This window comes from Marmota marmota, unplaced genomic scaffold, assembly GCF_001458135.2.
Source record: "Marmota marmota marmota unplaced genomic scaffold, marMar, whole genome shotgun sequence".
Taxonomy (NCBI): domain Eukaryota; kingdom Metazoa; phylum Chordata; class Mammalia; order Rodentia; family Sciuridae; genus Marmota; species Marmota marmota.
In genome coordinates, this window is record NW_025999946.1 from 286,597 (window position 1) to 298,898 (window position 12,302).

General features: G+C 53.5%; 1 protein-coding gene across 1 annotated transcript in view; it reads left to right on the plus strand.

Moving 5' to 3' along the window:
- Zcchc24 (zinc finger CCHC-type containing 24) overlaps positions 1-12,302 on the plus strand; it is a gene marked incomplete at its 5' end in the record, with an annotated part of 51,827 nt that overhangs the window by 35,265 nt on the left and 4,260 nt on the right. Inside the window, one exon of the mRNA XM_048801789.1 lies at positions 8,832-8,996. Within this exon, the coding sequence (XP_048657746.1) occupies positions 8,832-8,996 (165 nt within the window). The remainder of the gene's footprint in view (positions 1-8,831; positions 8,997-12,302) is intronic.

Consider the following 12,302-nt stretch of genomic DNA (forward strand, 5'->3'; position numbering starts at 1 on the left):
GGGGGGGGGGGGTGGAATTGGAGAGAGGGGATCCTGGGCACAGCGCCTGGAGACGTGCCAGGGGCGCACAGGTCCTGGGGACCTGCGTTCTGTTCCTTCCTAAGTCTGTTTCCTCTTTCCCTCAAGTTGATTGATTTCCCGCATCACCCTGTGCCTCGTCACACCCTGTAACCCTCTGCTCTATGGGGCCCCGCCCCCGCCCCATCCCTTATTCCTGCCATCCCTGCTCTCTCCCCCCCTCCTGGGTCTCCTCCCTCCCCTCTGTCTTCTCCTTTGCTCTCTGTCTCTATCTGGCCCCTTCGCTCCTCTCCCCCCCCCCCAGCTAAGCCCCCTCCCCAGGGCTTTCCTGAGGCCTTTTCCTGTCACTGTGAAAGCTCCCCTTGTCACTGCACTTTGACAAACCCTAGTGTTGTGCAATCAGGATGGCATTTTTGCGGTGGCTTTGGGCTGGGAGTGGGTTGGGAGGGGTGCCGAGGAGGCTGAGCCTCCCGGGCCCATGCTGGGCTGCGGCAGGAACCCAGAAAAGAGGAGAGGGCCTGGGGCCAGGAGGCCAGGCCGTCTGGGCTCAGACAAGGAGGCCCTTGAGGCTCGGGAGGAAGCCAGGGTGGCCGCTCACTGCGTCCTTCCTCCCTCCCAGCATCCTGCGGGCCCCTCGGCCCAGCCCACCTGTCCCTCTGACCGGCTGCTTCCTCTGGGGCATCCTGCAGTCTGCAGCTGCCTGGGACGGGCTAAGGCCAGCAGGGCCTCCCAGGGCATGTGTTGTGTGGACACGTAATTGTGGGGGTCTTGGGAGGGCCCCCAGCCGTGCGGCAGAGCACAGGGAGGAAGGGAAAGCACAGGTTTTGGCACCCACCACCCTGACCTCGGATCTGGCCCCCCTGCTTACCAGTCAGGTGATGTCGGAAGCTGCTGCCCGTCCTGAGCCTTGCTCCTTGCCTGCCGTTAGGGACAGGAGCGCTGCCTCTGAGGGGCTGCTACAATGATTAGAGATGACTTCGGGTGTCACCCACTGGCCCTATGCCTGTCACCTAGGGGGCCTGGGGGGCCGTTGCCTGAGGATGTGGGTCTAATGTGTTTCCACAGATTCCACAGAGTCTGAGCCGGGCTTGAGCCTGGGGTGGGTCACTGAGGGGTGTGTGATGGGTATTGGGCCATGACTGGGGGAACGGTGATGGGCTGACCCTTTTGAAGGCCCTAGACTGTGAGCTCCATGAAGGCAGAGTGTTTCTCGCTGCATTGTTTGTTTCCATATCCCTGAAATTGTCCACAAAACCTGGTACGGGTGGGGAGGGGGTGTGGAACAAAAAAATGTCTGCCGCGTGCATGAATGGATGCGATGCGGCTGAGGTGTCAGCCAGAGGCGGTTGTGTTCCTCAAGCAGCCTGGTCTCTGGCTTTCTCACAACCACCTCCCCGGGAGGCTGTGCACTGGGTGGAAAGTGGCACTTTGACACTCTGGCATAAGCGCTGGGGCTCTCTGCAGGTTGCTTGGCCTCCCTGGGCCTCTGCGCTCCTGCCAAGTGGAGGGCTGTGGAGTGGCAGCTTAGGAAGTGCTAGTATGTAGTAGGTGCTCACTGAAGGTCAGTGTCCCCAGCTCCTCTGAAGCAGTCTTCTCACTTAGCAGACGAGGAAATTGAGGCTTTGAGATGGACCTGGGAGAGCCAGGGCCCAGCTGGGCATCTGGTGCTTCCAGCACCCCAGGCTCAAAAAGAGACAGCAGAGAGAGCAAGAAGAGGGGTTCCAGAGGGAAAGTTTTGGCCTCTGCTAGGGAGGGCCTCCAAGAAGGGCCAGCAGGGCCACACAGAGCCCCAGGCTAGCCATGAGCCTGTGCTTAGCACTCTTCACCTTCTCTGATGCCTCTCAAAGCAGTGGGCCAGCTGTCCCGCCCCCTCCGCCTCTGCTTCTTTAACAAGGCAGAACCATCCGAGACTCCCGAGACCCAGGGCTCCTCCTCTCTGGGACGCTGGACTCAAGGCCAGGGCTGTGGGAAAGCACACAGAGGGGCAGGACAGGGGCGGCAAGGAGCCCAGCTTTGCTTCCTCCCCTGACACTCTTGGCTTCAGCCAGAGCCTCTCAGCTGGACGCAGGGGACCACGCGCAGTGCTCTGCACAGGGGGAGTGCGATAAGGCTGCCAGGCACACACTGGGCTGCGGGCCTCTGGGGAGGCAAGTGTCCCGGCCCTGAGGCCAGTCCCACCTCGCGTTCTGGAAGTGGGGAAACTGAGGCCCAGAGAGGGGAAGGGATGCCCCAGTTTGTCAAGACTTGGGACAGCGGCCCCCTCCTGTTTCTTCCCATCCCAACTTGGACTCTTTCCTTTGTGTGATCCTGATTCCCAGAAGTTGGGAAAGTCAAGCCCAACAGCCACAAGCCCTCAGCAACTTCCTGCCACCCCCTCCTGTGTCCGCGTCCCTGTGATGCTCCACACCAAACCACCAAAGGCCATGATAGTCATCTATGAAAAAGAGACTGCCAGTCCAAAGGGACCCTTATGGACCCCCTGCACCCTGAGAATGACTGACTGTGGAAGGACACCAGGAAGCCGGGCAGAGCAGAGTGAGCAGGCTGTGTCACAGGACAATGGGGACTACATCTGGCTTCCCTGAACCACACAGGAGCAGGAGGGGTGGAGGGATGGGGATGCCTTCTGCGATTGGGAGCAGGTAGCTCTAGGATATGAATAAGGTCCTGCAGAACCAGCAGCCAGAGGCCCATCAGTGTCCCATACCAGCCCCAGTGTCCACACTGCAAGGGGCAGGAGTAAGGACCGAACTGCCCTCCTCACAGGGTCCCTACCACAGGGAGAGCACAGGGCGCCCCCTGGTGGGCAGGCAGGGTCTGCAGACCAGGAAGTGGGCTGGTCAATCACCACCTTCAGTGACTTGGGCCCACTCAGGGAAGACAGCTCCTTCATTAGGATCGACCATAAGCATAAATGAGGCCGCCACTGCCCTGTCTTCTGGAGGCAACCTCTGAAACTCTGGCTGGCTTCCTGCTGGCCCCATTCTTTGCTTCTTTCTTTCCATGGTTGTGGTCCTAACAAAAGTCATCACCACCATTTTAATGGCTGAGTTGTCCTTCGTCCAATGGGTGTAACAGGATTTAGAGAACCGGGGAGCTGTTGTGGGACGTGGAGCTTGTCCAGGGCCTCATTGTTCTCAAAGCTGTGATTAACATCTGGAGCACCCCCTTGGTCCACATGTCTAATCATCTCATTAGGACAGTCACCCAGAGAGGAGGAAGGAATGGATATTTTTTTTAAAGCTTAAAGCCTCATACCTAAATATTCCTGTAGGAATATAGTAGGAAAATATATCTGGCCAGCCCCGGCCCCAGCAATGTCTGACAGTGCCCATTCTCCCACCTGTCCCAGTGAGCTTCACCAGCTCCAAGGTCAGGATGACAGAGTTAGAAGTTCCCTGGAGGAAATGACCTTACCAGGCTCAACTGCCTGACCAGGACAAACATCCCCTCTGCAGGCTCCCTGCTAGTTGCTTCCCCAGTCTCTGCTTGCATACCCACAGCCACAGGGAGCTCACCACCGCCCAGCCAACCTCGAAAGATCCATGAACCGAAGGGAAGAAAGCATGGAACTTGAATTCTGAAGTGTGTCCCCATCCTCCACCTTGTCCCAAGCTGCTGCCTGCCTGGGTAGCTCCTCCCTGTCCCAGGCCCAGCTTTGCCTTCTCCCTAGCCACAACCACCCACTTTCCAGGATGCTCTGCGGCAGCCATTCGAGCCCCAATCTGAAGATCAGAGGCCACTTCCCACTCGCTGCTCTGTCCCTGATCTACTGTATCCTCAATCAAGTCCCCTTGCCTTCTGTGTCCCCAGAGGGCCTGTCTGTGCTCTCGGGGGTGATTTCCAAGCCCCAGTGAGCTGTGCCGAGTTCCTGGCAGAGTGATTCTCAGGGCAGGGGGGATATAGCAGGGACCTAGGTCCTGACAACTTGCCCTAGGTCCAGGCCACCCCAGTGGGGGCCCCTGCAGAGCCAGGACTGTATGTTTCTTGCTGAAGTTTATGAGAGGTCATGTCTTTCTGGAAGAAGGCAAGGGGAGGGAGTTGGGGCAGAACAGCCTTTGTTCTGCTAAAAATGCCTTCTGTCTTTGGCCCTGCCTCACTGGGAGCATAAACAATGTCAGGAGGGGCCCTTCCAGGAAGTGGCTCCTCACTGCTGCCCACTGTCCACTGACTGGCCTGTCTTCCCTTATCTACTGCCTCTTCCTCCTTGCCTAGTGGGCCATCTACTCCTCTGTCCTGCAGCAGGCAAGGCCAAGGCCCAACCCTGGCCTGGGCTGGGCTAGAGGCCCTAGGAATTTTCTCCAAAATTCCTGCCTGGAGATCTTTCCTCCCAAGAGCAGGCTGTGGCTTCATTGCACAGGGGACACACGTGTGGGGGTTTGACAGAAGGGGCAAGCCAGGTGGAAGAGCCTTACCTCTCCCAATAAGGTTGTTTGTAGGCAAGTCCTGCCCCTGCCCTGTGCCTCAGTGTCACCAGCTGTCAAGGCAGTCGACACTGTTCCCTGCCCCCCAGTGCTCTGGAAAGAGCTGCATGGCACTGGTGGTCAGGGAGCCCCACAAATTCAGTCTCTTTCCCTCTTTCCTCGTCCTCTGCCAGCACATCTCCAAGCTTCCTCTTTCTTGGTTCTTCCACGAGAATTCCAGAAGGTGAAGACACCTAATGCTACCCCTCCAACCCTGGGATAGACAGCTCACCTGCTACCCAGGTGTCCTTCCTGTCTCTGGAAACTTCCTCTTAGGATGAAGTCCGCAGATCTTGGTCCTGGCTTCTGCATCATCTGCAAAGCCTCAGCTCCCCCTGTGCCACCAAGGGAGTGGGACTGAAAGAGTCGATGTGGCCAGGCCCTGCGGTGTGCCAGGACTCTGAGCTGAGATCGTCACATGCCTACAGCCTCCCATGCACTCGGGAGGCAGGCTCTCCATCATCATCCAGTTTCTAGATGAGGAAACCGAGGCACAGAGATGTTGAGTGACTTGCAGAATATCCTCCCAACGTAGTCACATGTGGAGCCAGCTTGTGACATTGGCATCCAGCCCTGGAGTCCAGGATCTGAGACACATCCAGAGTGAAGGGGTGTCAGTGCAGGGTCCTCCCAGGGCCTGGCCTGATGGTCATGGGAGCAGCAGGCCAAGGATGCCTGGGCCTGCGCGAGGCCAAGGGCCCTCTACCTGCCTACGGGAAGGGGTGCTTATCTAAGTCAGAAGTGAGGCCTGCTTCTCCCTTGGTCCACACTCTGCACCCCATTATCTGTGTGGTTTCTTTCCCATTCATTTCTGAAGCAAAAACTCCGCGGGGCTAAAATTTGATGGAGTCTCTCTCTCTCTAATCCTGCCCCAGTCTTCATGCTTTGCTCTGCTGAGTGTCCTAGGTGACCTGACCTCTCTCCTCTGGTACCTTAACTCTTTCCCTTCGCCCTGACTGTGTGAGGCCAGGTGCCAGGTCCTGTCGGCTCTGTGAGTCAGGAGGCCCACAGAACAGATTCCTGCAGAAGCAGGCCTGGCTGGGGACATGCCCCGAATTCCCATCTTCATCAAGGAGTCTCAGACACCCCTGTTCCCTTGTCCCCCTTAATATGTAAGTGCTTCTAGGAGCAGAGAGGAGAGCCAGCTGACAAGGTGTCTTACTGCAGAATGGCAGGAGAAGGGAGGCTGCAGAAACTGGAGTTCTCAGAGCTGTGGGTACCAGGCCCCAGTGGAGAAGGTGGCCCTGGGAAGCTCAGAAGGACACCCACTGACCTGAGAGCTACAGAGATCAAGGTGCCACCAGAGACCCAGGTTAACCCCTCTACCACAAACCCAGGAGCCTGACTGCAGACTGAGCCTTCTCCCCAGGGTAGCCCAGCTGCCACGAGGTCCAGAGAGGATCCCAGAGGCAGAAGGCAGAGGACCCAAATCAGGGCAGTGTTGCTGTCACTTTCTAAGTTTAGATTTACATACTCAGCACATATATCCCTCTTCAGTATTTTGTGTGAAATCCTAGTAGGCCATCACAAGTGGTACCGTGGCTCCTGAAATTAAAAAAAAAAAAAAAAAAAAAAAAAAATATATATATATATATATATATATAAAAATTTCAAAAACATGATTTCCAGAGGAAGAAGTTATTATTTTATATACCACTGTTGTTCTATATTAATACACAATAATCACGGTGCTAATGCTTCCGTTTTACCTTCAGCCTACCTGGCACTGTTCTTAGAGTCTGTAGTATCTCATTCAATCCTCAGAAAAGTCTTTGGTGATCGTCACAATGCTTATCCTTATTAAGTAACTTTCCCAGGATCACAGAGCTTGGGTTTGGATCCAGTCTGTGCTCTTAACCACAATGCACTATTTAGAATTTGGGCAACTACTCAGGGAAACTACTATGGACACAGGTCAACTTGTGGCCCAGGGCTTCTTAAACTTAATGGTAAGGCAATTCTCTGGGGCTCTTGTCAAAATGCGGGTTCTGATTCCATGGATCTGAGGGGGCGGGGCTTGAGAGTCTTCATTTCTAACAGACTATGAAGGGATGCTGTCGCTACCCTCTGGGGACCACGCTTGTTCACAGTGCAGAGCCTATGTTGAAACCTGTCCTAAACTCAGAGCCTTCAAGGGCCAAGCAGGCAAGATAAATAGAGGTTGCCGCTGGTGAAAGGGAACACGGAGGTTGCACCTGAGCCATCCAATGGTCATCCACTCCTCGGCCCTCATCCAGCAAGAGTTCTAGACCAGTGTGGTCTTGTTTCTATGCGAAATCTCCTATTTCTAAACAGGGGGTAACCAAGCCAACTTTGTAAAATACTGCAGTGCAGAATAGAGTGTTCAGAGCAGTTTTATTTATAATAGCCCCAAATCAGAGACAGTCCAAATGTCTATCATCTGATGAGTGGGTAAATGAAACAGCATCATTGTACAGTGGAACAGGAATTGGCACCAAGGAATGAAGTATTGACGTGTACTTTAACACAGAGGCACCTTTAAACAGTAAGCGAGAGGAGTCAGAGACACAGGGACAAATATTGTATGTTTCCACTCAGATGAAATATCTAAAATAGGGAAATCCAGGAGATAGGGCTGGGTGTGTGGGGAGAAGGGGATTGGATAGAGAGTAACCATCAGTGGATTCAGGCCTACTTTGGGGGATTTGACAAAAGTGTTCTAAAATTAGATTGTGGTGAAGGTTGTACAACTCTGTGAATATACTAAAAACCAGCAAATTGTCCACTTTAAATGGGTGAAATGTAGGAAATGTGAATCCCATTTCAATAGAGCCATTTTTAAAAACATGTAGAAGAGAACTGGCTTCTTTAGTATGTAAAGTGCAGTTACAAATCAGCAAACCCCAGCAGGAAAAAAACACAGAGAATATGAACAAACAGTTCACAAAGGAAAAATTTTCTGCTTCTTTTTTCTCTTTCTAATCAGTTTCTTTTAGTTATACATAACATTCGGGTAAGTTTTAACATGATTATACAAGCATGGAATATGATTCGCTCTAATTTGGTCCCCCATACTTCCCCTTTCCCTCCCCCCTGTTACTTCTCTCTACTACTGATTTTTCTGCTATATATTTATAGGTTTTTTAAATTAGTGCCTTGTGGATGCGCATAAAGGTGAGATTCACTGTGGTATATTCATATGCATCATAGGGAAGTTACATCAGGTTCAATCCCCCGTTATTCCCATTTTTGTCTGATAGTTCTTAAATACATTTTAAAAATCCCTCTTGCTCATAATAAAAGATGTACTAGTCAAGGCAACTCTGAGAAGATTTTCTACCTTTGAGATCATCAATACCATAGTCCCCCCAGACTTCCCCTTACCAAGGGAGATACGTTTCAGGGCCTCAGTGGATTCCACGGACAGCACCAGATCCTATAATTTAATGTCTTTTCCATCTTAACTAAGCAAATTTAGGGCACTCTGACCCGAACTTTTGTAATTTGAGTTGTGACAGCAAAACTAGCATGAGTTCCTTTCTTTCTTTCTTTTTTTTGTTTTTTTTTTTTTCACAGTTCAATGGTCAGAGGATCTGTTCTTACCAAAGATCTTAGCAACCTCAGCCTACTTTTTTTTTTCTTTTCTTATTGAGAACTTCCATCTTTTCATTTAAAGGAAGTACTTTTTGGCTTTTCTTTGACATATCTGAATTGCTGGTTTCACTACTCTTGCACTTTGGGACCATTACTAGGTAAAATAAGGGTTTCCTGAACAGTCACTTTCATACCCTCAGCAGTCAGCCAGATAACCAAGATGGCTACTAAGTGATAAATGGTAGGTAGCATATACAGCATGGATACACTGGACAAAGGAATGATTCATGTCTAGGGTAGGACAGAGGGATATTTCATCATGCCACTCAGAACAATGTGCAATTTAACACTTATTTGTTTCTGGAATTTTCCATTTAATATTGACCATAAGTAACTGAAAGCGAGGAAAGCAAAATGACATTAAAGAGGAGATACTATGATTAAGATTGTTAATGGGATGGGGTGTAGCTCAGTGGTAGAGTAAGCACTCGCTTACCATGCAGTAGATGCTGGGTTCAGTCCTCAGCCCCAGAAAAAAAAAGTAACTCCTGGCCTTCCCTTAGTACTCTACTCCTCCACACCCTGTCCTCTGTTCTCCGCTGTGTGCATGGAGTTGTCTCCCAGGCTTGCGATTCCTGGTGCTCTGGAGGTGACCTTGCAATCTCTGGATTGGGGACAAAAGGTGTCTGCACACACAGACACAGAATATGCAGACTGAAGCAGAGGCCATGGGACCCTGTGGGGACTTGTGGACCCATGTATCCTAATCCCCTGTGTTTGCCTCTTGTCCTCTAGGCACGCCCCAAAGGCGAGGGTCTGACACCATACCAGGGCAAAAAGCGCTGCTTTGGCGAGTACAAGTGTCCCAAGTGCAAAAGAAAATGGATGAGCGGAAACTCCTGGGCCAACATGGGACAGGAGTGCATCAAGTGCCACATCAACGTGTACCCGCACAAGCAGGTGAGCCAGCTGCCTGATGGGTGGGGCGGGGCGGCCGGCCCACAGAGGGTGGGGCATGCTCTGAAGGACAATGGAGGGGGACTCTTCCATTATTGGTCCTCCTTTTGGTACTTGTACAGTGAGGATGAGGCCAGATCCTCCATTCTTCCCTTGTTTCACCAGAAATGGGGTGAAGGGGGAGGGACGGCTGCTTCCCCAGGACAGGAATATGATAAAGGGGCAACTTCAGCAAGATCCTGAGAGCTGAGGCCCCAGGTGAATTTTAAAACTAATGAATGGGAGTAATGAATGGGGGTGCTGCCCTGAGCCGAACCATCAGGGGGCCAGCAGGGTGCTGCAGCAGGAGGGTCCCCTCCTCTACTCATCCAGTGCACACGTGTGAATGGGGTGGGAAGGGGTTGAGGGGCCCTACTAAGGCAGACCTCAAAGAGATAGCTACTCAGAGGAGGTGTTCTGTACCTGGGGATCAAAAGGAGGGGGAGTTAGGCCTGTCATAAGTGGGGGGTGCATCCTAGGAAGAGCTCTGTAGGAGCAAATGCTTGAGGCTCTAAGGACTTGGGGTGCTCAAAACCTACATCTGGGTGAAGGAGCAGATGGAGAGGAACAGGGTGGGAGCTAAATGGGAAGGTCACCAGAGTCTGGGGCAGATACGTAAAGGACCCCAAGAACAACAGGACTTTCGACTTCATTTTAAGACGATTAACCCAGGGGGTGTGCAGAGATTGGTTTAGGAAGGGTCCCCCAGGTGGGAGATGGTACTTCTGAGTTGAAATCACCAATATGTTTGGGAACAGTGCCTCCACCCCCTCCCCAGGCCAGATGGGCCTCGATTTCCATCCCAGTTCTGTCACCGAGGACCTGGGTGTGCTGTGTTTGCTGACTCCCAGGCACCCTCTAAGACTTTCTATCTGTTCTTTCTCAGACACCCCATGGGGTAGGACTTGTTTCCCCATTTCACAGAGGGGGAAACTGAGGCATGGGGGTGTAAGTGACTTACCCAGGATCAGGAGAAAAGCTGGGATTCATGAAGAGGGAACAAGTCAGGGGACTGGGCAAGGTAGATGGGACCTGGGTGTAGTGAGGGAAGCAGGGAGAGCAGACCACCCTGGCTGGCTGGGGATGGGAGATCGGATCAAGCCAGGCCCAGCTTATCAGGTGTGCAGCAGGTGGGACCTGGCTCCCAGCATTGGCTCTGTCTCCTCAGTCGCTGCCCTGTATCCTGCTGGCCTCTGCCCTTCCCACCATCCCTGGGCCTGCCCATGACCTCCATCTTGCCTGCACAGCCAAGCACAGCCTGAGTGACCACCCCACCTCCATCTCCATCCACGGGATTGGAGCCTTCAAGAGCCCAGTCTGGAAGGATCTCTCCAGGGCCTGGGCCTCCCCCTGCCCTCTCTCAGTCACTCAGCCAGTGTTTGTGGAGCACCTACTGTGTGCGTGGGAAGACTGAGATCCGGAGAGGAGATGGGCCTTGAGCAGGGCACCCAGACAGCATGGAGGGTCCTGGACCCAGTTCTGTCTCCCTGGTCTACTCTCCTGGGCCTTTGTGCTTCTCTCTCAGTATGTCACAAGCCGGGAGGAGGCTCTGGGATAGCACCCCTCCATTGTCCTTCAGAGCCTTTGGTGAGCTGAGGACAGGGCAGAGCTCCTCCCTCTGCCCCCAGTGGAGGGTTGTGGTGGATTTCTCCCACCCCGCCCCCACCCTGACCATGCCACAGTCCCTGAGAACCCTGTGCCACCCGCCCCAGCCACATCTGTTTCCTGTCAGGCTCCAGCTGTGGCTGCCCCTGCAGACCCTGCCCCCCCAGGAGAAGAAAACACTAATGGGCCTGCCTCCCGCAGGGGTGGGGAGACTGCACAGGTCAGTCCCAGCTGCTGCGTGTTTTCCCCTCCCTTGAGAGGAGTCATCCTGACGGCTCCCCGAGCGCCCACTGGCAAGCAGGCCAGGGCTGGGCAGCCAGGCCAGGGCCCACGCAGGGAAGCAGCACCAGCAGATCATGGCCAAGGAAGGAGGAGCACAGGTCCGATGAGCTGAGGGCTGGGGCTGGCCAGGGACTCTCCCGTTCCCCTGTCCCCAGCCTGCCCCTAATCCTACATAATACTAATGATAATACATGGTATTAGTACTGGCCAACATTTCAAATGCTCTCCATATACAGGCACCATTCTAATCACTTTACATACCTTATGTACCCCTCACAACAACCCTATCAAAAGTAGATGTTCTTATGCCCTGTTTTATGGAAGAGAGGATTGAGGCACAGAGAGGTTAAAGTAACTTTCTTATGGCCACACAGCAATTACTAAGTTTCGCAGAGCTCTTTATGGGTATCACTGCATCCAAGGGTCCCTCCCCACACACTAGCCTGCAGTTCCTGGCCCCTCTCCTTGGTGTGTGGCCCCAGCTGGCCCTGACTAGCTTCCTCTGAGTCCACTCAAGGGACCCTTCTGCAGGGTCTGGGCAGGGGCTACCCTGGAGGAAAAGCAACATCTCTGTGAATGAGCCAAGAAGCTGTCTGCTGGGGTGCTGCTAGGGGCCTCCAGGATGTTTCCAGGGAGACAAGCCTCTGCTGGCTCTTGGGGGCCGGGGGGAGGGAACAAGGGAACAGGGGAGCTCCCAGACTATCACAAATGTGCTTAACGCTGCCCAGTTTACCAACAGCCGGAGGTCTCCGGGACCCTCCCGAGACCCATGGGTAGTGCTGTGGGTAGCCCACTTTACAGATGAAGAAACTGAGGCTCCCTGCAGTCTTCAAGTCACCTCCCTTCTCTGGGCCTCAGTTTCCCTGTTAAAAACAGTGCAGGTCCACAGTCATGTCATGAACAGGGCTGGCTCTGGGCTGTGGGGTGAGTCCAAGCCCCAGATGCTGTCTTCATACAGCTAAGGCTCACTGAGCTGAGCCAGAAGCTGTGGTTGTGTTCAGATGAATCTCTCCTTGACTCCTAAGGCCACTTGAGCAGGTGTGGGAGTGGCTCGTGGCCAAGGAAGACATGCTGGATGCTGGGATTCAAGAGATGTGGGTGGGGTGTCCCTCGCTCTGGATATGGTTTCCTCATCTGGATATGTCTGTGTACCCCTCTTGTGCCTTGATCCTTGACTTGTGTGAGCTTCAGGTGGTGGCACTGGTGGGAGATTAAAGTGGCATATATACCCAGGGGTCCAGGTATGAGACACCCCCTGCCCTGCATGCTCCAGCCCCAGCCCAGCCACAGAACCCTGCAGACAGGCAAGAGGCGGGCAGGAAGGTCGTGAGCACCTGGGCTGGACTGCCTGTGTGACTACAGGCGCTCTCTCTCCCCCACCCC